At 44.0% G+C, this 25,491-nt stretch overlaps 1 protein-coding gene across 4 annotated transcripts; it reads right to left on the minus strand.

Moving 5' to 3' along the window:
- Positions 1-3,737: 3,737 nt before the first annotated feature.
- On the minus strand, positions 3,738-24,286 carry SYT13 (synaptotagmin 13). Of its 4 annotated transcripts, none has more exons than XR_009418601.1 (7): positions 23,787-24,286; positions 18,573-18,795; positions 16,506-16,646; positions 14,664-14,977; positions 10,317-10,446; positions 7,003-9,598; positions 3,738-5,891 (listed from the first exon to the last, which is right to left on the minus strand). XR_009418601.1 is itself a non-coding variant. In XM_059474062.1 (6 exons), the coding sequence occupies exons 1-6, from the start codon at positions 23,967-23,969 to the stop codon at positions 9,294-9,296; spliced, it is 1,290 nt and encodes a 429-aa protein (XP_059330045.1). In that variant the 5' UTR covers positions 23,970-24,286; the 3' UTR covers positions 3,738-9,293. The 4 variants fall into 4 exon arrangements, 2 of the variants coding, with proteins under 2 accessions (XP_059330045.1, XP_059330044.1); XR_009418600.1 differs by having other exon boundaries at positions 3,738-5,946; XM_059474062.1 differs by having other exon boundaries at positions 3,738-9,598; positions 16,506-16,640.
- Positions 24,287-25,491: the final 1,205 nt, after the last annotated feature.

Raw genomic sequence — 25,491 nt, forward strand, 5'->3', positions numbered from 1 at the left:
CTTTGAAGTCCTCACCTTGGTGAGCAGGTCCAGCATGTCCTGTGATGGAGCTGCCTTGTTTCCCCATGGGCTGGGTTATCCCAGTGCTGTGCCAGGGCTGCAGCAGGCAGACCAGGAGCTGGCACCTCCCAGCAGCTCAGGGCTGCTCTGGGTCAGCCCTGGCAGCTACATCAGCACATGCTCTTTTTGGGTAGGGATGCAGAGTGGGTGCCCTTGAGGTTTCTCACACCCTTTCTAGTCAGGTACAGTGGTATTACCTTTAGCTTTGCTGTGGTGGGCTGGGCTTGTCAAGTGGATTGACAAAGCTGTATGTATGTGCCTGGTTTGGATTGAAGGATGGGGAGACTTTTCTTGATCTCTAAATGCTCTAAATCCAGGGGAAGCTAGGCTTTTTCTATCCTTAAAAGAGAGGGCTGACTTTGAATTTTTGGACACTGGGCTTTTAAAAGTGCAACTTTTAAAACAGTTCAATGTATTAAGAGTATTTTTGTACATGGAAGATCTGAACCCAAGATCTTCCATGTACAAAATGGGAAGAGAGCCAATATCTGAAATGAGTACATGGGTCCATGGGTTAGTCCTGGGCTGTGGATTGTGTTTGCTGTCCAAACAGCTGAAAACATTGCTTCCATGGGCTGAGTCTGGCTGCTGCTGTGGATACACCTCACAGCAAAGGATACACCTTGCAGCAAAGGCACCACAGGGACTATGGTTCAGATTTGCACGGCAGTACAAGCAGGGACAACCTTGCAAAGGTTTAGTCCGTCCCTGGGTGACAGGTATAGCTAGAGAGAAACATAGGCAGAAAACAAAGCCATCCCAGCACAAACAGTTGCTGGCTCAGCTGTAAATGTGTCCATGTGGCAGTGGAGGGAAGCAGAAAACAAGGAGCAAGCTGTGCAGCTGAGGGTGTAGATCCTGGGTGTGGCACTGCATACTGTGAGTGTTGATACTGATAGTATTGCTGAGCTTCAGTGTGTAGGGATGGAAGCATCAACAGGACTGGCTCTTTAATCCTGTCTGAAGGAATTCTGGTTTTCCAATTAGCACAGGGGAAGCGTGCATGTAGACCCATCAATCCCCACAAGTGAAGGGCTGTGCAGAAATTTTGGGTTCAGAGTGAATGCCTCCAAATTTTAATGGAGAGTAGACCTTGGGGCTGGAAGTGAGTGGCAGTTTCTCATCTGAGAAGTGAAAATAGCCCCAAATTAGTCATCCAATAGGTCTAATAGGAAAGGCTGTTTAGTGATTTCCTCAAAGTCCACTTCATTGAACAGACCACATGTTACACACAGTGTAATTACACACAGTTTGTAATTTTCTGGTAGCTTTCACTGTAGTGATTTGAAATTGCTTATTTTTGAGCAGTAAGCAAGCCCAGCAAAATCCTGGTGGTTGGTGGGGCTTAGCTTCAGTTGGGCACCTGGGCACCTGTCAGTCAGCAGTGAAAACCTCATCTCTGGGGCTTTTGCTTTTGCTAGTCAATTGACAGCATGAAGGCAGGACAATACTTCACTTTCAGCAGCTCAACCATGTGCAAAGAGTCAGAACTGCTTGTGAAATGCATTGCTGTATTGTAATTCATTTCCTACAGGCAATTTTGTGCTGTGGACTCTAGTTAGTCACCCTTGGCAGTGATCGGCCTCCTTGCTGGTAACTTCAAACCAATGACTTAAAAGCTAGATCCCTGCAAGCAAAGTGCACTATCTGAGCTTTTATCAGGAATGGAAGCTTGCACAAAATTCATCTGATCTAGGCCTAAAGGTGCCCTTCACTTTTAGGAGCAGTGATTCTCATGTCAATATGAGTGAAAAGGAAATTGAAAAATTCCTCAGTGATGGTTGTCATAGCACTAAAGCCTGCCACGCACTTCCCCAGCTCTGTTGGTGTCCTGGATATGCTCCATGGAGCTGACTGTTGTTAGCAGCTGGTGCTAGAAACATCATTTAGCAAAAAAAACTGGACATGTTTCTTCCTGGAAGCAGGAGTTGTGGGGCCTATGATGCCAAGAGCAGGTTTGCAGCACTTCCAGGGGTCTATCTTCCCTATCTTACTCTCCTGAGGCAGAGGGAAAAGCACAGGCAGCAGAGCACATGGGTGGGTTTAAACAGGTGGCCCCCAAGATGTTTAAATCATAGGGCAGATATCTGGGCAGTGCCAGGTCCAGCTGTGCAGTGGCACAGAGGACCAGAGGCTGTTTCTGGCAGAGCTGTTGCCATACACCACACAAATGGAGCCACAGCTCATTTACAAAGGGCTCTAAAAATATCTGCTGGATAATCAGACTCCCACAGCACAGTATATGTGCTAGCTAGACTTTTTGGTTCTCTGAAGTCCTCTATTTGAAGTTGTTTTGATCAAGGAGAAAAACAAGTGTGCTGTCTGCAGAGCTGCCAGACACCCTGTTTCTGGGGACACTGGTGGTACCTCTGCAGACACAGAGGGGGGGAGTGCCTCGCAGAGGTGCCAGGGCTGGGATGGGGAGCCATGTGCAGCAGAGTGTCAGGAGTGGCAGAGCTGCTCTCCAGGCCACCACTGCACTTTGTTGGTGTCCAGGAGAGCTGTCTGGAGAACTGGGTAGTGTGTTGGATTTAGGTGTGACTTGTTTTCTCAGGGGCATCTCGGAGCTCTGTCCTCTCTGGGTTCATTCCACATTCAGTGATCACTAAGGGTTCAGGGAAGTGGAGGAGCCGACTGCAGACCTTCACTAGCACTGGCAATACTGTGATATAGATGCTGGATTAGGTGCTACTCTCTCTTGGCAGACAGAGGATTACAGGACAATCCCAGTTTCATTTTAAATACTGTAGGGGGAAAAAACGCTTCTAATAAATCTGAAGTGACAATGAACAGCAGGGTTAAGAGAAGAATGGTTCTGTGGCAGTTATTGCTGCTGTTCAATATGCTGAGCTGGGAATTACTGAGTAACCCTGTGCAAATCCCCCAGGTGGGAAGGATTGTCCCTGGCAGATGCACCACCCGTATTCAGCTCACTGTGCAGCAAAAATACAGCTTTTGCCTTCGTCTCTACAGTAAATTCTTCAGTGCCATCTGCCTTGCTGTGCAGCTGACAGGCACCCCTCTTTGCAAAGCTAGCAACAGCCTGGGGCTCTGCATACTGGCTTTGTTTTCTCTCCTAGTGCTTTAACGCTGACTGTGATGGGTGAGAGTGCCCCCAAACTGTCAGTGAGGTAAATACTTCCTGCTCCTGCTCCAAAAATCTCTTTTCTTTTACTTTTATGTGCAGGTTTTGATCTGTGTGTCTTGTTAGGAACCAGCTAATTCTGGTGATGGTATTAGGTCAGCCAAGCATGTTTTCCGCCTAATGAATGCATGGTTTACAGAGTATCATCAATACCAATTTGAAAGTACTGAGACTGGCAAAAAACAAAATAATAATTTAAAAAAAAAACCTCTAAATTCACTTCTTAGTTTTGTTTCAGAGATGGAGCCAGTGTCTGGGAAGAAACTGGTTCCCAGATCCCATTCTCTAATCTTCTTGTAGCTCCTTTAGAGCTTTGCTTTGCTGCCACCTTGCTGAAAAGGCCAATAGATTTCTTGTGCTTGCCCAGGACAGGACTCTATTGCTGACTCCTCCTCTTCTCTTCGTACACCCATCCTTTGATGACACCCTTCAGAGCATCTTCTGTAGACTCATGCCAGCACTCCGTGACCCTGACATGAGCTGCAAGCAGAGGGGACTTACTGTAGAGTAAACAATGCAGACACAGCACTGGTACAGCTTGGAATTATTTACTTGCAGTGTTTTACATGTTGTGCTGTAATATAAGACACAATGGCTCAGCATCATGCTCTGATTTTGTGCATTGGATTGTGAGAATAATATAAAGTCTTGACAAACAATATCTGGCCTTGTACAATAAACACACTGGGACACCAAAGGAACAAGTAAGCAGAAAAGCCCCCTCATGCTGGAAGGCCACAAATCACTATTTCACTTTGCTACTTTTCTTGTGCATATTGAAAATAGAAGAAATAATACTATGTGTTGAGTGTTACTATTTAGTCATCATGCTTATCTTTCAACAAATTAACCAAATACATTTTAATACCTAGTTAAATTCTGAAACACATAAAAATGCTGTCAAAGCTCTGTCCTTTAATTCAATCAGACTTCAAACTGACCTTCAAAAGAGTTCAAGAAGCATGGTCCAAGCCACTTAGCTTCCAGTTCTTAATAAATCTCATTGTAGTCAACTCACCTCAGACATTAGGAAAATTTGGGCAAACCTTGTGCTATAATTCTAGGGCCCAAATTACAACCTACTTCATTCTGGGGGAAAAAAAAGAGTGGTTTTGAATGCTACTGCCAGATAATACTGACGACAGATGCTAGCAAAATACAAGGTACAGCCGTTCAAGGTATTGAAAGCCCATCAGTACCTGGCAGAAAATAATTGAGCCTGAAAATTTTCCCAGTCCTGCTGAAAGGAATTTTCCATTGCTTTCTGATGTATTACCTCTTTGAAAAGCAAACATGTTTCTTATTAGCATGCAAGGATATTTGGGACAACAATTGAGGAGAAAACCCTGCACGGAAAAAATATTACCCTTACAGGGCACCAGCTGTAACCACTCCCCTTACAACTGGGGAAGGGTGCTGAAGGTAGTAATGAGTCTAAAACATCCCAGATATTCTAGTGACTATTGATGATTTGTGCTTATTAATCCTTCTACTGTAGGACAAATTGCTTTAAATCAAACTAGATCGTTTTTAGGGAGGAAGATCTAGCTCTGAGGGCAGGTTGAGGCAAAACAGATTACTACAGTCTATATTGTAACAAAGGAACTCAACGTAGTCACAAGTCATTTCCTCTGGCCTCTTAGCCCTCTCCTCTGAGCAGAGGTCACCTTTCCCAGGCAAAGCTGGGTAATATACTGGGAGCTGCATTTCTCAGGCTTTTTTACAGTAATCTGGTTGTGCTTTGTCACTGGATGAGGGACTGTGAATCCCTGTCCTTAAACTCACAATTCTGACCTTTAGTGAAAAGGATAATTCATTCTAACCAGGTAGACTGCCTCCCACCATGGTTTTTTGTTTGTTTGTTTGTTTGTTTTCTCCTTCCCTATTCCCTATAGTCTCTTGGCTTCCAGCTTCATGTTAATTCTTATAACAGGCAAAATAATCAGTCCAGCCACTAACTAGCCACTGGGGACTCTTGTGGCTGCTTTTGGTCACACATATGTCTTAGGAACATTAATTGCCATAACTGGGGTTTTTTGCTTCTTCTCTTATGACACAATTTATAAGCAGCATCCTTTAATTTAATACACAGTGGTGCTTGCTGATGCTCCTGCATTTTCAGCTTCAGGAGCTGAAAACAGAGGGTCTATCTGGCTCTGTCCTTAGTGCACTTCAGTGATACTTTGACAGCTCAAATTGCTGAAGCTGCTTGATACAATGGCATTTCCAAATACCTCGGATTTATCTTCATGACTTTGTCAGCTACCACAACCATTCCAGCCCTTTGTCTGCTGGGACAGCGTCGCACCTCGGCCCTTGGGGTGCTGAGGCTCAGGCACAGCCAGGTACTGCTGCTCAGGCTGTTGTGAGGGATGAGGGCAGGGCGCGGGCAGACGCTGGAATGCGATGGGTGACACACAGCCCCCGTTAGCAGAGTTCAAAGGGCCGGGCTGGGCGCCCCTGCCCCTCGGGTACCACACGTACGCAGCATTCCCCGTCCCGTTACGTGCCCGCTGTCAGCCCCGGCGAGCGGCCGCCTCCTCCCAGGGGCTCCTGGCAGCCTTTGTTCGGGCTGTGCTGATGGCCAGGAGCATTCTTTGCAGGCTAAAATGCCAGACAAGAAGAATGATCCATCCGGGGCAGATGTATGCATTTTCACTCTTTCGCTCTTTCCCATTAAATCCCACTGCAGCAAAGGAGGAAACAATGCCGTTCATTACACTGATGGCACCGCTTGGCTCCTAAGACAGATTCGTGGTTAAGTAGTGTGTATACACAGTATTTGTCTGCTGTAAAAGAGGACATTGTTTTGCACAGCTAAGTCAGATTCTGAGGAGCTATTCTTTTAAATGCCATAGGATTGATTGATATCTATTACAGGGTGTGCCAGAATCACCAGGGCACAGGCAGATAATGCTGTTTACAATCAGTCATCAAGATGTTATAAAAGGCTCAGTGAAACAAGCAGGATGCAGAACTAGAGGAGTTGGCAGCAAGACAAATATTTGGCCCTTCAGGCTTTCCCTTGCCAGCCAAATAGCATCATTGTGTGAAGTTATCCTTCTTATCATTAGCCTTCAAAAATAACAGTGCTGCCTGGAACCTATACGTGAATTAGGCCAACATTCCAATAATTTCTGCACTTATATGGAAATGATTACTCCATACCTATAGGTACATCTACAGACAAATCAGGATCACAGTAAGCATTAAGAATTCACTATCAACTAGACCCCTGTTTACTCACAGTCCAGTTTACTCACAGTGTCCTACAGCTTTTTGTTCGTAAACAAAACCCTATACAAGAAGAGCAAAACCAGAAACCAATTTTCTTTTCATTTGCATGCCCTCTAGCCAACAGATCAATATCAGAGATTAAAATATTGGGTGCAAGACTCATGGGCATACTTAGCTTTTCTGTCTGTCTGGTTGCTCAAAGAAGATTTTATTGCTCTCTTCAAAATGATCCTGTAACTCCTGGCTACACCACCCACAAAAGAAATAGTAGTGTAAAGACAACAGTTTTAAGTGTGCATCAACCTTGTCAGTTTCTTCACAGAATCATAGCATTGCTGAGGATATAAAGGGCCTCTGGAGATCATATTGTCCAAACTCACCCCTTCTCAAAGTGGGATAGACTAAAGCAGGTTGTTCACGCTGTATCTCATCAAAATTTCACTGTCTCCAAGCATGGGGACCCCCAACAACCTCTTCTTGTTCCAGTATTTGATTATACTCACAGTAAAAAAGCGCGTTTATTTTTGGTATTTTTCAAGTGTTCAAATGGAATTACCTACATTGCAACTTGTGATCTTGACTCTTGTCCTGTCACTGGCCACCAGTGAAGAGTCTCTCTCCGTCTTCTTTTGTCCTCTCCCAGATCAGGTATCTGTACTCATTGATCTAAACAGTTTCAGCTCTCTCAGACTCTTGTTGTATAGAAGATGATCCAGTCTCTTAAACATCTTCATGGCCATTTGCTGCACTCTTCCCAGAATCTCCGTACCTTTTTGCCCGGGGGAGTCCAGCAACAGACACAGCATTCCAGAAGTGCCCTCAATGGTGCTCACCCTCCTTTGACCTGCTGGCATTGCTTAATGCAGCACAAGGCACTGTTGTCCTTCTCTGCTGCAAGACCACACTGCTGGCTCATGTTCAACTTGGTGTCCACCAGGACACCCAGGTCCTTTTCTGGAAAGCTCCTTTGCAGATTGTCAGCCTTCACCCCTGCACTGTAAGGTTGTTCTTCCTCAGGTGCCACTTCTCCTTGTTGAATTTCAGGAGGTTCCTGTTAGCCCAGCATTTCTCCAGCATTTCTCTCAGCATCCCGCTGAATGTCAGCACAACTGCCTTGTGTATCAATCACTACTCAAGTTTTGCATCACGTACAAACCTGCTGAGGCCATGCTCTGCACCATTGTCTAGGTCATTTTTGAAGGTGCTAAACTCTGTCAGTCTCCTGACCAGTCCCAGTCACCCCTAGTTACTGACTTCCAGCTGAACTTCATTTCCCAGTTCATAACCCATTGTGCCTGGGCTTCAGCCAGTTTTAGACACTGGTTCTGTTGTTTTCTCTTTGCCAACAGGATGGCAGCCTTCCCTTGACAAGCTGCTAGACTTGTTAGACTGCACCATCAGAATGGGATGGATACTAGTTAAAGGTTAGCTTAATATTTTGATTTAAACAAGAAGCAATCTGACCCTGCAAATATGAAGCTCTCTGAGATTTTCAGGGCTACAAATTATATGGTTCTGTTTCCAGATTTTTGGATGCCTTGTCCCCATGGAAGTCCCCTATAGTTGTGTCTACTACTTGAAAAAAAGTAGTAAGACAAGCAGTGTGCTTATAGGGTCATGACATTATCACTGCCAATGCCAGACTTTCAGTCCATCTGGAAACACAAAAAAAAGGACAGTCAGAAGTAACATTTAAGCCACATCAAATCTTTAAACTGCACACAAAAAACAAGCCCTGGAGAGTCTGTCTGGTTGGTGAATTCCTTCTGTCTGGAAGTGATGAAATACATGGCAGTTAATAAGGGTTGTCTTTGAGTAATGCTGGTATGAGGATTTGAGTGCAATAGTTAACTGTCAAACCAAAACCATCTATCAGTTGCTAAGGTATGGAATGATCCCACTTCTTTTGCCCAATTTTAGATGTTGCTTGGAATATAAATAGCATATTTGAAATTTGGGATAAACCCAGACAGAAAATATGGCAGTAAACAGAAAGATTTGGTCCAAGTTTTAGGAGGTAACATCAACAATAACTTTTTGTCCGTATTTAGGATCTTCCTGGATGACACCATAGAAAGATAAATGGTGCAGGTATCCTGATAAGGGGTCCTGAAACACTCATATTTTCAGCAGTTTTCATGAATCTTAAATACAAGGTATCAAACTCTCCAGGAAACTAAAGTAAAGGAAGGTATTTGACTTCTTGCTCGGCAGTGTTTGCTTCAAAGGCTGCACAGGATGAGGGTGTTGACTGTCTCTCCCTTTCTTCTTCCTCTGTTCTCTCCCTTCATTCTGTGTATTTTTCTAGGAATTCATTTACTGCACTTTGGCTTCACTCTCTTTTTCATACTCATTCTTTGTGCCTGCCACGACAGTCAGTTCTCTGATCTTCTCAGTCTTGTGGAGCATTATGAAAAGCAGTGATTGGTAAAACAGTTGTGTGTTTGTGATTATGGAGCCAACACTCATCAAGAGACTTGGGTGACAGCACTAGATGCCAATGAAGGGCTTACATTTCCATGATAACTTTGCTCTTCTTTCCTTCGCTCTGCTCCTCTACAGAAACAGCGACCTCTCAGAAGAGAAAGTGGGCAGGTAGATAAAACGAATTCAAATCATCCAGGCAGCCAGCCCATTGTTTGAGACAACCACTTGATTAGGTGAGACACTGTCCTTTAAATACATTTCCAGACAGTTTCCTGGGCTAGAATGGTCAGGAAGATCAGCAAAGGGTGGAATAGTAAGAATGCTGTGCTGAGCAATTTCATGGCGGTGAAGGTGGAAGAGGAAACCCAGCTTATTCTCCCAGGCTCTGTGGCCTGGTGGGAATCTTGTCAGAATCATGATGAGCCTACATGTGGAGCTGGTGCCACATGGCTATCTGTTTCCTGGGGTTCCTCAGCATTTCTTCCCAGTGGCTCCTCTCTGTGCCTGTGACATGTAAGCCCAGACTGCACTTGCCAAGCACATGGCTCTGGCCAGCTCCATCCTGGCTCAGCATTTCCAGCTCCACGCTGGAGGCACGCAGGAGCTCATGAGGCACCTCAAACATGATCATCTCGTTCCACACAGGGTTGATCTTGTGTTTTGCACGTTTGGTCTGCTTCTTCTTCAGCTTCAGTGACTGATGCCTCAGTGTCACTTTGACAGAAACATCTGTATAAGGAGGGGAGAGAGACCTCATGTTAATGAGCATGCAACAAATAGACTAGACTAGACTAGAAGAGGCTGAGTTGGAAGGGACCCATCAGGATCATGGAGTTCAACTCCAGACCCTGCACAGAACACCCCAAAAATCATGTGGTGTGCCCAAGAGTGTTGTCCAAATGCTTTTTGAACTCAATCAGTCAGGCTGGTGCTGTGACCAAGCTAAGTATCCCTTGACTCAGCTCCATGCTATGTCCTCAGGCCCTGTCCCTGTCCACAAGGGAGGAGATCAGTGCCTCCCCTTTCACTTCCCCTTTTGTGGATGTTGAAGACCGTGAAGAGGGGCTCCCCTCCCTCTTCTCCCAACTGAACAGAGCAAGTGACCTCAGCCACTCTTCATAAGGCTTCCACTCCAGGCCCTTCACCATCCTTATGGCCCCCCTTTGGACACTCTAATATCTTAATATTTTTTTATATTGTGATGCCTGAATCTGCACCCAAAAATCAAAAAAATTGCAAGAGAATTTACACTGGTGACATCAGACAGCACAGTAGAAATATTGGTCAGGGGGCATTTGGTTTTCACTTTTTAGAAATTATTCAGATCTCTTTGGCTTTCTAAGCCAGACTTCTTTTTTTTCCTGCTAGACTTCACCCTTCCCACTTTCTTTCTAGATTTACCTAATAGCAGAATGAACAGTACCTGTTTCCTTGCTATAACACTCACCACTTCCAAGGAGATCTTTCAGCTGCTTGGAATGGAGGTTTTTAGCCTTAATAATCACCACCAGCAGGCGGTTAGCTGCTGGCAGGTAGCTAATAGAGAGCAGAACCTCCCCATGGCCTGTGGATGGCTCCTGGAAATGGAGACACAGAAAGGGTTAATTTTTATATAATCTTGGCCAGAACATTAGGAAAGCAACTGATGGGTAGAAGGTCATGGACCAACCAAGTTTTCTCTCTGTACAGGAGATCTTTCCAGTTACCCTGGATGAGAATAAACCTGGCGAAGATGCCTGCGGCTCATAAGGCTCCCATAATATGAGTTACTGAATCCTTATGGCACCGGAAGTAACTGCTTCTGGACATCAACTTTTAGTGCAATATTTAATCAGAAGAAGATCTGGGGCTGGCATGCAGTGCAAATAGTCAGAAATTCCTATTTTGAGAGACCCCCTAACTGCTCTGTATTTATGTCTGACCTGGAGCTGGACTGCACCTTACCTGACACCCTATTTTGTATGAGAAAAAACCTAGCCCAGCTGTAATCCTCCACAAGCTGGGCACAGTACAAATCACGAACAGGACAGAACTGCTCAGAACGTGCCTTGAGCTGTTTTATTTTTCAGCATCAGTCTCATTACATGGTTATGACAATGGGAAGATGCCATCAGCTCACATCCCAGGCAGCAGACCAAGAACTTAATGCTACAACTTACTTTAAAAGTTTTTTGACCAATCACACAAAGCAAAAGCACATTGACAGTAGTTCTATCCAACCAATAAGCACACGTACCTTCAGTTAAAACACTGTTTGCTTATTTCAAATACAATACCTGCTTGTAAGCCTTAAAACGCAATGCACAGAGCTCCATTATTAAGCTTAAAACTTCCTAATATCTTGCTAGATAAACTTTTCTGTAGCTGAGGGAGTTGTTCTAGACAAGTGTTAATACACAGACCATTGTTCTATTTGTCCTTACTTTTCTATGTTTCACATAATTTTTCTGCTGACCTATCTCATGGCTATTGCTTAGCTCTAATCATAGTTCTACTGTCTCTGAGGCTTGCCTTTTGCAGCTTTCCCAAAACCCTCTGATTTTATGAATTCCCACACTCTTCCTTCCCACCTGCCTTCCATCAGGACTGTGAGCAGCTCTCCCTGCTTCCCCTGTGGGAGACTCTCCCTTTTTCCCTTTCCCTTTCCCTTTCCCCTTACTTCCATTTGCCCTGGATAAGCAGCCCTTGGGGGAAAAGCCTAGGGACACAGTCACACCACCGCTGCTCTCCTATAAGAGAGTAATGCCATTTCCTTCTCAGGAGCCAGCAGGGAAGGAGAAAAATCCCACACCATTGTGTGCAGAGCTGACAGCCCATGGCAAGGAACAAAAAGGGAGTAGTTATTCTCTCAGTGAGTGGGAGCTTGTGACAGAAATCTGGTTTAGTGTGAGGTTAATGACCCAGAAGAGTCCCAGAAAGCCAATGCCAATTCAACAGACTCATTCTGGGCTCCTTAGCGTGTTCTACATCCTCGAGGACAGACAGCCCTTCTCTCCAGGCTATTTCTGTGCTCTGCAGTGTCGCTACTAAGTGAGCCATAAATATTTCAAATTAAGTTTTCAACCAGTTTCTCGAAACAGGCAAGGACAGGCCCCTGTATGCTCTCCATGAGCTGATTGACTCTCCAGAAAACATGGCTGTCATCACTGTCTGGTTCGAATGACTAATTTGTCCTGCACAAATCAGTTGGAAGGGCATTAGCAAGGAAGCCTGAAATTCAATCCCAAGTCAGCCCAAGTAAATATGTTTTTCATGCACTCAGGTAGCAATGAAGGGCTTGTATGCATTTCACTTATATGAATCCTGTCTTAAACTGAAGTGGAACTTAGAAAAGCCCACACATAGAAAAAAGCAGTTTCAAATGCCTGTATGCCCACTACAAAAGAATTGTACACTCAGGGACAAACCCAAACACCAGCTCAATGCAAACCCAGCGTTTAGGCTTGTCACAAGCTGCTTTTGTTTATTTACCCCCACTACATCTCAGCAGGTCCCATTCTGTAGCTGTTGGCTAGAATTTGGTTCCTGTAGCTGCAGGCACAGATAGATGCAGTGGAGATTGGGAGGGGGTGGGGCTCTGTAGACGTGCACACACACACAAACACACGCATTGTACTCGGATCACATCTTGTACCTATGACTTTCTAGCTCCTAGTGTGCTGATCAAGTTTTTGGCCAGCCTGTATCCACATGAAAACAAAACCTGCAATGGTTGGTCTCTGCTGGAGTTTTGTTTGAACAGACCAAACCAGAGGTACTTCCCCTTCTGGGCTTTGTTTTCTTTCTTTCTTTTTTCCTATTAAATCCATAACCTATATTTTGTGCTGAAATCCTGAAAATTCATACAACCATCAGAGCTTCAGTCTTTCTTTCTATACAAAATGAATAAAAAGCAACAAGGGGTCATCAATGATTTACGTGCAGGGCACCACGAAATCACAAAAGGGAAGTTGCTATGCAAGGACACACTATCATCAAGCCACTATCATTACTGTCATTAGCAAAGCAGTGGGAGGGAAGGAAGACGAGATAAGGATATCAGTCTACAGTATCTACTCTTTGCATTGCTCACAGGACTCAATGAATTCCTGAATGCTAATTGCATTACCTGGTCAGCTGTAAGCTCCACTCTGGGCTCCTTCCCTTGTGTGTGGGAGAATTACTGGGAAGGTAAGAACAAAATTTCTGCCCTTCCCGGCATTTCAAGGAAATGTCACACTTTTGACAAAGCTCAGTAACTTTGTTCCTGGATGAATGCTGTCAAAAATAGCTCCTCTTTTTTGATCAGCTCTTCCTCCCTCCCTCCCTCCCTCTCCGGTTCTCAACGAATGATTCAGGATCTGTATACATAAGCTATCTGTGCAATGGTTGGCTCTCTCAGGTCCCAGATGACGCAAATTCAGCTTTCACTGCACATCCTCAGCTCAAACTGGGGCACTGTTCAGCAGTACTGCTGGTGTTAACCTTCTGCTGTCAGCCTGGAGAAGAAATGAATGCTGTACTGTTTCTGTGTGTGGTTGTGAAGCTGGACCAAGGCAGAATTCCCTGTATACCAGGACTCCATCAGGTGCACTGGAGTAACAACTTATCATTGCTGTGAACAGGCTGTTCCTTGTGTATTGCTAAATAAGCAAATACTTCAGTGTGGGGGGAGAGGGGGAGGGTTACAGCTATTAGACAAATAGTGAGTCCTGTGCTTGAAGTTTATTAAACTCATTCAGACCACCCGTTTGTTTCTGCTGCCTCTGTCCCTGACAGATGTTTTTTTAGAGTGGACAGTCCTGTTAATTTTCAAGTGGTTATCAGAGAGATCAGCCCTATTGGAAATCAGGAATGCTAACAGTGTCCTCTCTGTCTGTGGCCAGCTCACAGTGGAGAGCACTCACCCCTGATGGTGACAGGCAATAATTTGTTTCATCGTGCTTAGTGGTGGTGCTGGTGTTGTTTTGCATTGCTCAGCCGCACCACAGCAGACTACAAGAGGTACCACTTGTTGTGATGAGTGAGCAGCAGCAGTAGCAGCATCCTGCTGCCATGTCAAGTGAATTGCTGCTGCTAGAAGAGCAACCTAGCTCATGGCTGGGAAAAGGCTCCTGAGGAAACGTGCAAGAAATTATAATGTGCGCATGAAGCATCCCCTGTACCCGCTTCAAGAACTGTTGGAATTCTTCCCTCCATTTTTTCCCATCTGTGCAACTGGCAAAATGTGGGTAAGGGAAGAAAGGAAGGTTTTGATGTTTAAGGAAACCAACATAATACAATGAATGATATTTTGATATCTCCCAGAACAAATAGCACTGGATTGATTCTGGTAAGTGTCCTTCAATCCAGCATTCCAGTCCCAACAATGTATTTCACTCCTAGATTACGGCTCCGTGGGGTGCCACTAGGTGCCCTACCACACCCAGATTTGCAGAGTTCCTCTGCAGGCACTCTGATACTTCAGCTCTTGCCACTCTGGTCCTGTATCAGTAATTCTCAGCAGCTCACACACTTTTTCCTAGACATAGCATTACAAATGCCAATGTCAGATTGTCATGTACTTGGGGAGGAGTTGAGGGAGTTGTGACACATTAACAGCTGGGAGCATTAGAGAGAAGGGCTTCTGATATGATGAGCTACAGACCAGCACAGAGCTGTGCTGAGTGATCTCTGCAGTCACACATCACCCCTCTAAACCTGCTCCAAACAAATAAAGCCACCCACTCGCATGCAGCTCTCTAGAAAAAGGGTTTCTCTTGTCTAAACTCTTAATCATTAGGGTTTCTGAGCTACCGACAGATGGAGTCCATACCTTCTCTGGGCTCTTCAGCCTTTCCCACTGGGCCTTCCCAAAGGATTCCTCCATTTCAGCAAGGTTCAGTTTCAGTTCCCCCACAATGCTGTGCCTGGAGAACTTGTCACAGTTTCTCAGGGTAAGAGTCAGTGTTCCTCCTGGCATCTCCTCCTCTGTTAATGGGAATTGCAGCACCTCCTCCCAAAGGGTGTGAAGTACCTTCTTCTTCAGCTCTGTCTGGGCCTCAGCAATGCCAGACTTGCTCTCCAGGGTGCCCAGTATGTAGCAATGGCAGCCAGTGTCTTGGTCCCCGCTCATTCCATCATGCATAGCTGGAAAAGATGGATAGTAAGAACCTGTCACAAAAGACAGTCCTGAAATATCTGTGGCTAAATTGCTTGTTTCACAATAGCCATAAAATAAAACAGCTGCATAGACATTGACCCCTGTTCCTGCCTGCGTGGGGGCAGATTAAGCTGTGAGTCCATGCTGTGGTGTTTTCCTCAGGCTGCACAATGTCCCTGTCCTAGTGCCAGTGCAGAAGGATGCTGCCAGTGTTTGGGACAGCAACAGCTGAGTTCAAGGAAACACATTTTGTTGAAAGATGCAGAACTGCACTGAAGCGAGGCAGCGTGAAACAGAGGTTGGCAGTTTGCATTTACTTTTACCTTGGCACACAAAAAAAGCTTCTTACAATGACTTTAAAAGCAGGAAGGTCAGTCACAGATATCAGAGATGGGATAGAGCTTCCCTTGGCACACATCCATCCCTCCAGGCCAATGTCTAAGGGTTATTGCATTCTGTTGGTCCAACCTCTGGTAAATGAATCCATCAGAAGCTACTCCACAGCCCAAAAGATCTGCATCAAGAGACATTCATCCCTAATTTTATATCCCCTTTATTTTGAAAAGTCTAGAGTGAGAATGGCATTTCACACTCCTCTTCAGTTGCAGCAACAGAGCTGCACTGCCTTCTCCAGCAGCAAGAGGAGCGCGCCCTCCTCCAAGGGGTCATTGAATATCACGGCTTTGAGGGAAAAAGTGTTGTCCTTGCTGCAGACAGTCCAAGGACAGCTGCTCCTGAGCTGCCAGGACCTGTGGGTCACAGGGCTCTCCTGGCTTCTCAGGGGAGCAGCACTGGCAAGCAGGTCCTGTGCACAGGGGGCAGCCAGGGTGGCAGCCAGCCAGCGTGGGTGTCCATCCTGAGGGGCAGCTGTGGGCTTGCTGCTGGCAGGAGGCCTGCAGCAGTGGCTGCCATTCAGCCACTTTCAATTCGCGCCTCAGAGGGTGTGATTTGATTAGGTTTCCACAGAGATCTACACTGTGCATGAATTATTCAGTCAGCTTATTTTACCCTCCCAGAGGAACTGATGATGCTCCAGCCCTGAGTGGAGAAGCTGTTGCAGTTGTCAGAGAGAGACACAGAGCCTGGCTGCCTGACCAGGCGCTGCCACAGGGACTTAAAATAAGTCTGGTATCTCCAGCTCAGGCTTTGACTTGACTTGAGGAAAGGGCAGAAGGGAGTGGACCAGGTTGAAGAATGAAAGGTATGGAGAGGAAGGAGATAGTAACCCCGTTCCTCTTCCCCCAAAAGGAAAAAATAAAAAGAGGAGGTTGCTTTGTACCATGTCTTGGACTGGAGGAGCCCATCCTGTTTCCTGACAAAGCTGTGCGAACAACTCTCCCCAAGCTACACCCTCTCTTCAAGCAGTGACATTGACAGCTATTCCTGTTCTGCAAGCCCAGCACCAGTGAAACCTCCAGTGGTCCTGCGGGCACCAGTTGGCCTTCAGATAGGAGGGGAAGTGTCTCTAAGTGTCTCTAAGTGTAGTCACCGTGTGTGTTGGGCCATGGCCCTTACCTTGGAGGAGGGCCACGCGCAGCTGTGCGTGCTGGGGCTCGTAGAGCAGGGAGTAGTGCAGCTCGGGGGCCTGCTGCCCGCCGCCTGCCCGCTCGGGCCTCAGGGGCTCCGTGACGCACACGTCCTTCACCACACCTGGAACTGAAATAAACCCTTTAGCGAGCAGCTCTTCCCCTTCCCAAGACAGCAAACCCACTTTCTCTTGACTTGACTTTTCAAAATGTCACACTTTTTCTGCACTTTGTATGCAGGACTATAATTTATTTTCCTTCTTCGTCCATCATAATGCATCCTTTTTGTTCTGTTTTCTTGCACTTTCAGCTCTTTCTACCGCATTTGGACAAGACTTCTGCTCTCCACCACCTTGTGCTCTATGATGGTTCACATTCACACACTTGCTCTTTTACCTTATGACTAGGCCAAAGTGTCTGAACAACACCCATTACTTGTTATATTGTTTTATATTCTGTCAACTGGCATTATTAAATTAAATCTTATGTTCTCTGCAGTGGGACTGTGAGTCTGCTCTTGAACTGCTGTGCAACTCTGCATTAGGTCAGACTTCTCTAAACATTTTGTTTTGTTCCTCTTTTAATTTTAACAATGAAGTCTTTGTCATGCAAAAAACATCCATTTCCATAGCACCTGACCAGGTTAAAGGCAATGAACTTTGGAATCCATAAGGCAGTTTCTCCATGCATAAATTTGGAGCTGAGTATGTATTTCATACTGAAATAAAGCAAGTTGCAAGACTAAAAGAAAGCCAGAGATTTTTGTCATCCAAAGCTGTTATCTGCAAGGTCAGTTCCAATTCACACAGAAAACAATAGTGGGACCAGCCCACTTCCTCCTAAAAATCTCAGCCACAGTTCAGACCAGGTCACTGTGGCATCAAAAGGAGAACGCAACAATTCTTGTTTAATTTTAGCAACACTTGAGCTATATAATCAGGCAGAGCAGGAAGGAAACTTGCTTGTGCCATTAGCAGTGCAGAGAGGCTCTTACACCAACACTTATATAAAGCTTTAGCCTAAATGCAGCCATCATCTTTCATCCTTTCCACCCTTATAATCTTTTCCCTGACACCTAAGGATGTGGCTCAGACAGTCTCTTCCTCCAATGCATCTGCTTGCCATGGCACTTTCTTTTCTGTACTCACAAGCCTCAGGTTGGAGGGTTGAAGCTAGCAATTGTCATTCCTGAAGGGCAAAAATGTAATCTCAAAAAATTAAAAACAACTAAAAACAATACTCTGCAAAAATAATGGCAGATGGCATTGTCTCTCTGGCAAATCTTCAGGAAGGTTTTATTAAAGTGGTAACCATAAGAGTAAATTACCCTGTTAAAATATGGCTGTGAAGTTAAAAATCAGTATGGAAGAAACCCAAACATGTTGCCAGATGCATATAATTAAGATTGCATTTTCTTTCAGGCTCTAGAAATTTTATGTTTCAGGATTGGGAGTGTTACCCTTTGGGCTGGCTGGGAAACAGGAACTCTGTTTGGCAAAAGCCTTTGAGGTGTCAGCCTTCAGTTTCACTGCATATTACAATAAGCCAAGAACATCTTACCAAACCAAGGAAATAAAGGAGGAGAGAAAATCAGAAGCTTTGATCTCCACTATCCCTGACAAGGACAGTTGTTGGACAGCTAGCATTTGACCTGGAGGAGATACTCTGCCTAATTTTGTCCAGATATTTCACACATACTCTGGCTACTGCTCGCAGCACAACTACACTAAATGTGTTTTCTACAAAATGTCTGCTACCAGGGAGACAGATTTTTCAAAACAAAAAATGTTTAGGTAAAAAAGAAAAAAAAAAAGAATCGAAAATTGCAACAAGATACAGCTACAGCTTTGTTATCAGAATGTCCTTATGAGATCCATTACTACCTTCTACTAAATAAATGTGTTGAAAGCAAAACTCAAAATGCTCATGATAAGAAAGTGAAAAGCATCTGATAAATTCCACATTATTTATCTGACAATAATCACATTATGCTTAGAAGTATTACAGATCCATACCCACTAAAGCAATTGTTAGTTTGAAGACCAAAAGCTCCTACCGTTTTGAGGGAGAACAAACAGCTCTTCATTGACTTGTATCTTCATCCTATTCTCATCCAAAGCAGTATGTTTCCCAGGAGCTGGTTCTTCAGTTGTCTTCAGAGAGTACTGTGTGTAGTTAACAATTTCAGGTGAAGTTACTTCTGGTTTGGGGCCATAAATGTTGGGAAACTTCAGAAGTGCTCGAGGCTGGACTGGCTCTGCAGTTTTCTTAATGTTGAACTGAAAATTTAAACTTTGTTTATTACTTTGCACAAATTACATTAACTCCTCCAATTCTCTTAACGTTAGATGAGCTGAGACAGGAAAAAAGCAGGGCCTCTGGTCAGTCCTACCATCATTTTTTTCTTGGCTTGTAGAAACCACTGCCTGTATGTCTGGAGACTTTCTTGCCAACACTCATACCTTGTACTTGGTGTGTTTCTTTTCAGATTTATTCCTCTACAGATGTTTGATTACTATAAGAAAAAGATATGTTTCTTATAATTTGATTTTTCCTCTGTTCTGGTATCAGTTAATATTTTCGTAAGTTAATCCTTTCATTTTAGTAAAGAAATTGACCACAAAGTTAATTTTGCTTTGATTAAGATATGGCAGTTTTCACTTGATGTTTGAATTCAAATCCAAGAGCAAGAGGCTACAGACATCTCCCAGAATCCAGAATATTTTATGTGAATATATAGTAAGTATTAAGAGTGGAAAGATATAAATCAAACATGGAGCAAGTATGACCATGATGCAACAAGACTAAGGAGAGCTGTTGAACAAATGAGCCCTGGACAGGCAAACCAAGAGAAATTGATTCAGTGGTCATCTCAGGCTCTTGGTTCTGTGGACCAGAGCTCCATCTGACCATCAGACACACATTCCCCCTTTATTATACCAGCACTGAAATTTGGATTGATGTCTGATTTTGTTTTTAACACTTCAATTCCCTGCTGAATCATGAACATGGGATGAGCAGAAGAACCTGCAAGACGCTCGGGTAGTCCAAGCAAAGGCTGGCAGAAAAGGCATTACTGTTCTCCCAAAACAACAAAAAAATGTTAGTGGAATAGAACAATTCTCTTCTGCTTATGTCCCAAGAAAGGATCCCGCCTTTCTTAAAATTGAAATCATTCATGATTCATTTATAGTTGGATTCATTGATGGGGAAGAACAAAAGCTGACTAGCAAGTGACTCCAGCCCTTGCAACAGATGTTATTAATGTTTCCAAAACATGGAAGACAAAAACCACAAATATAATAGCCATTTTGGTTGATTACTGTGCAGTGGGATTATCTCTAACCTACTGCCTGCTAACCTATTTTTGCTGAAGATTGAGGGCAAGACAGAAAAGGTGCATAACTGTAATTAAAGTTTTTAATTAGTCTTATTGTTTCCTATTAATAATGAATGTAGATGGTGCCCTGAATCTCTTGTCTGTGTTGGGATTTCCTGGTCCCAGCTTGTATGTCCAGAGGAAGCACACCTACCTCTCAAGAAACAGAGCTGAAGAAAGAGGGCTGTCTGGCACGTTAGCCTAGTCATATCCTGCTTATGGAGATCCTGGTTGCATACACTCGGCAGTGGTAGGGAACTAATTAGGTCAGTGACTCCATCTTCTTGAGGCAGCCAGTGCACCAGTGTTTAGGAAGTCTACTGTGCAACATAGCATCTTGCCTTGTCTAATTTTAAGGGCTTTGAAAGAGAAGTGGGCTGAGAAAGAAAGACGTCATTGTGTGCCATCCTCACCTAGCATGCAGTTGAGTTTAGCTATTATGTAAATTACACGGTGTGGGGCTGTAAGTGAGAACCCTCTTATAGAGATGTGAGCCTCATCAGTCCTAAAATACCTAGGAAATGTGAAGTTACTCATCCAAACTTTAAATACAGTTTTCCATTCTTCTAAAATTAAAGCAAACCAACCAAGCAGAACACATGAGGAATCACTGACAGCAGCTAGAAAAGGCAGGTTGCTTTTGTTGTGCAGAAGCATTACAGCCAGCACACACACAGTGTGTGGAGTTGCTGTCCTACCACTCACTGGCCACACACTGGAGCTTCCTGTCTGTATTGCTCTGTGCTGACAGCACACAAAGCACTTCCAGATCCTTTGGGATGACAAACACCACACAAATTTGAGCTATTGTTAGTACAATCTCTTCTTCCTCTTGCTAAATACCTTGCCAGGTAAATCCGTCAGCACACAGCATCTAAGAACTCTGTTGGGTCTAAATATTCCTCTTGTCTGTCTGCTCTGCAGAATTAGAGACGAGAGACATATGCAAGCGCAGTGGGACTAGCCCACCCCCTCTTCCAACTGCATCTGCCTCTGTTTATTATGTTGCTGCCAGCTCTTTTCCCAAGTGCTGTGTGCTAATCCAGTTACATAGCAGTGCCCTATGGAAGCTTCCTTTGCAACTCAGCAGTTGTGTCTTAAATAAAGACAAGTGCAGAGGAGTTCAGAGAGTTCTGCAAAAATGCATGAAAGCAAGTGAACCAAAAGGAGCAAGGAGGCTGCAAATGATCCTTCTGTGTCCCTGCCCAGTGTCACTCAAAGCACCAGACTGTTGCCATTGTTAGATGTGTTTAGGAATCTTCATTATGCAGGCTTTGCTGAGACTTTGCAAATTTACAGCAATTTCTCATTGTTTTGCAGATTTTTGCAGATGGATGTTTGTGTTTGAACTTCTCCTCCTTATGTATGCAGGGCATGTCCATGGGGAGCCTCTGTCTATAGCAAATACAAGCATCACTGTCATGGGAGACATGCCAAGTGAATAAAATGCAGACTTGCTACATCTTTCTTTTGTCATCTGTGTTTATCAGAATCAGTGGCCCTGACAGGTTTCAATAATTAAATGTGTCCAACACTGACTGGGACATGCTGTGTACTAATGCAGTTAGAAAAAAAAAGTCCCTACAGAACAATTTATAAACATAGAGATAATAAAATTTCACAAGCTCAGAACTCAAATTGAAATTCATTTCTTGGAGATATAGAGACTGATTCTGATTCAGTGACAGCATAGGAGAATTCATGTTCCTGGCAAGAAAATTATTTTAATTGGAAAGAATTGCTAAACATATGGAATATGCAAACTAAGAACATTTTGCACTTTCTGTGAGAGAATGTTCACTCGGCTGCTATAATATGTCCAGATTTCTTTAAAAAAAACATAAAGCCAGTAACATTGGAAATAATACTTCAAATTAAACAGTCTACAATGCTGAAAGAATGCAATCATTCAGGTAATAGTAGGGCAAATTGAATAATTTTATCCCCTGTTGGTCAAATACTGGATTAAGTCATGGCAAAATTTATGAATGTAGACATATTTTGAGGACCATAACTGTAAGCTGCTGAGTACTGGAAGCTTAACTGAACAATATGGAGACACAGTGCTTATTTCAGTCCTGCAAACAGGATAGCACCCCCATGGACAAGATTCAGGATGGATTAACACTTTCCCAAGATGTTTCCCAAAAAGCTGTATAAAAGAAAAAAGCCCAGTTTAAGAATTGAGTTAAAAGGAGGATTTGAGATGTTTCTGGGCTTGGAGATTACAACATCAAACTCTCATAGAAAGAGCCTGATGGTAAAGTTATCTGTGGGTTGTGTTGCTGCAGACAACAGCTAGGAAAATTGCTTTGGAAAGTGATGTGGCTGTCAAAGTTACACATTTTTCATTAACATTAAACTTGGAAAAATCTCTGCATCATTGTACATTCTTGTATACAGGTGTTAGCAAATGCCCTGTATGGGGTAGAAAAGACAAGAAAGGAGCATGAAAGGGACATGACTAAGCTATCAAACAGAATAGCAGATGAAATTCATCCTAGGAAAATGCAAACAGGTACTAGGAGTTATTCACCATGCTCATGGAGGGAGGCTCAGAATTAGCAGCAATCTCTTGTCCTAAACTCCATGCAGAAGTTAATCCATGGTCAATGGAGCCATCGTCTCACAGCTCTCCTCCCCCCTCCAGCAACCACAAGGTCTGCTAATGCCATTCTCTGAATCTGCACCAGTTCTTACAATATTGTTTACAGATTTGGTCGTCTTTCCTCAGCATAAACTGCAACAAGAACATGAGGATGCCAAGGTTCTTTTGTGCTTTGAGGGTAAGAGTGGAAGCCAGAGAAAGACTGAATATTTAATTACAAACATTACAGAGGAGTTCAATTAGAACTCCAGCTACACTCTTTAAGAATCCAAAAATAACAGTCAGCTCAAATAATTAAAAGGCAAACAAAGACTGTTATACAATGGAGCATGGGTCTTTGGAATGGGCTACTATGGCACAATGCTTGGTTGAATGGCTAGGTCAAAGTGGAAAGGACACAGGCACAAACAAATATCAGGAGCAACAGCAAACAGGCAATACTTTCAGAGACACTGACCAGTGCTATAGCTTATTCTAAAGACCACATTGAACCGAGGAAATCATCAAACACTTCCCTTTGAAGAAGAGATTCCCATTAATAAGTATATTAAAAGTGTTCTATAATTCCCCTAACTCCCTCTTGCCCTGGGCTCAGGAGTAAATCAGTCTGTTTGGATTCTAACAAAAATGAAAGAGCACACAGGGATCCCTGACACTATCCATACTCCACATTGCTTTTACAATAACTGAAAAAGAAATTCACAATGTGATGAGACTGTCCATTCATCACAATCTAGATTCTCGTTTGCTTTTTATTATGATTTCAATGCCTTGTTTTAACTTCACACATAATTAATCCCCTCAGTTGGAAGGGCAGAAGGAGGAGGAGGGAAGGTTTTCACGAGAAACCAGCTGTTGACAGGGAACTATGAGATATTGTGAATAGAATAAAATAGCTGCTATATGAGATCTCAGCAGAAGCCATCTCCTCTTCACAATGCTGCGTGCCACCTGGTACAGTCCAGTCTTCTGTTCTTAGGAAATTATTTCTCTTTTGATCTATTTTAACAACTAAGCAGCATTTCCAGTCCTCATCCCCTGTTTCTGCCATTAGCAGCTTTCTCTCTGGCTCCGTGGCAGCTGCTCCAGTAATTCTCTGGTACCCAGCTCATCTCTGTTTTTCCTTCACTCCTCCTCCCACTGGCATGTTGTTATATCCCAAACACAGTAAGCAGATAAACAGGCAGCATAAATCACATGCTGAGTAGCCTAACAGGGAAGTTGCACTCCCACCCTCTGCCTTTAAAGAAAAATCACAGAGTAAATTAGAGACTGTGTCTTACTTGCTGGACTGGCTGAAGCACACTGGGCTTAGTATTTTCCGTCTCGTCCTCTTGGTCCTTTTCTGAGAGTCCTTTCCCAGGTTGCTTGCATTTGCAGAAGCAGGTGAGGCCGCAGAGGGCAAGGATGCTAGTTGCAGTCCCTAAGGTAGCCCCCAGGGCTATAACTGGAGCAGACAAAACCATTGTCCTGTGCTGTACAGGAACAGAAAGCACAGAGACCCCTGTGGCTCTTTCTACTCCCTGGGAGAGGAGCTCTCTCAAATCCACTCCGAATTCTAGCCTGGCTTCATTCTCCTTGGAAGTCTGAAAGCAATTCTCTTTGCAGCAAAGGGACCAATCTAGACACACAGATAAATCACCCCACCTTTGCTAGGCAACAAGGCTACCTTTCTATCCTGCTGATGGAGTTGCTGCTCCAGGTCAGGGAGAGGAAATAGTAATTGTGGTGCCTGCAATCTCCATATAGCTGCAAACAGGCAGTTTTCATTGAAGCCTGTTCTCCAGCTCCACTGGGAAAAGTCTGATGTGTGATAGAAAGGAAAGACGTCAGCAGAAGGGGCTGGCCTTGCTAGCTAACTCACAGAAAGTGCATCCAAGTGTTTGATCATCTCTCTAGCAATATTTCTCGGGGTTGGCTTGCTGATATGCTCAAGAGGTTGCATTTTTCTGTCTTAAGGCAAAGATAGTGACTGCCAAAAGCTGCTGGCCTGAGAAGCTGTGTTATGATAGCACTGCACGATAACTCTGTAGTCACAGTAAAGCCTCTGTACAAGTCAGGCAAAACTTTCTCATCCTTCAGAGGCTGCAGAACAAACACAGGCAAGAATTAAGCACTGTCCCATGCCTCACCACCTCAAAGCACAGGGTCTGAACCTTTCGGAGCTGCTTCTGCAGGATAAATGCAGAGCAGCACCTCTGTTTAAAAAGAGAGCAGAAAATCCTACCAAACAAGACGCACTAGTGCATATGCTGCTTCCTCTGGAGAAAATGAGAAAGCAAACAACATATGCTAGATATTAGTCATAGTTGCTTACCACACTGGTGTCAGGCAGTGGGCTGCTGAGCACAGAAGAACCTGCATGAATAGACTTTAAGAGCTAGATGTCCGTCCCAGTTTTCTCTTGAGGTGATGGAGTGATTATCTTCCTCTGACTCATTTATTTTTGCCTTATTTCTCAGAATGCCCAGCTTGGGGAGGAGGATAGTAAATGCCACCATTTGATGTATTTCTCATGATATGTACTACCCTTTTCTGGGTACTTCACAGGGAGGATCTAGTGGCCAGAAGGTGATTATAATTCTGGTCACTATATCTCTCAGCCAGAGTGAAAATAGTCAGCAAAATGCAAAATATTCCAAAATATTCCAAAATATATTCTACTGATTCTACTAGGAGTTTGTAATTCTATTTTGGAATATAGTTGATGCCCATGGATCAGGAAAACAAATTACCTATGTACAGAGAATTGTCTAGAAATTCAGGTGTTTTGATCCTTCTGTAGCTCAGGTTTTGCATAGATTGTTCTTAATTTTTTCTTTCTTTGATGCTTCGCATCTTATTCATGACAACTCACGCAGCCTTTGTTCCTTGACGACATGTTCACCTCCCTGGAACAAAACTTCCCTCGCACATCTTCCCTCACTTTAATTGTTAGATTCCTCTGTAGCACTGCAGCATGCTAATGGCTGCAGTGAACATTCCCCT

The sequence above is a fragment of the Ammospiza nelsoni genome, chromosome 6, assembly GCF_027579445.1.
Source record: "Ammospiza nelsoni isolate bAmmNel1 chromosome 6, bAmmNel1.pri, whole genome shotgun sequence".
In the NCBI taxonomy this organism is placed as follows: Eukaryota; Metazoa; Chordata; class Aves; order Passeriformes; family Passerellidae; genus Ammospiza; species Ammospiza nelsoni.

Excerpts from the sequence above, each read along its gene's own strand:
- SYT13 (XM_059474061.1), bottom strand. The coding sequence starts at position 23,969 with ATGGTTTTGTCTGCTCCAGTTATAGCCCTGGGGGCTACCTTAGGGACT. Across the intron at positions 18,796-23,786 it reads TGCTTCAGCCAGTCCAGCAA|TTCAACATTAAGAAAACTGC; the intron begins GTAAGACACAGT and ends TTAAATTTTCAG. Across the intron at positions 10,447-14,663 it reads GGCTGAAGAGCCCAGAGAAG|GAGCCATCCACAGGCCATGG; the intron begins GTATGGACTCCA and ends CTCCATTTCCAG.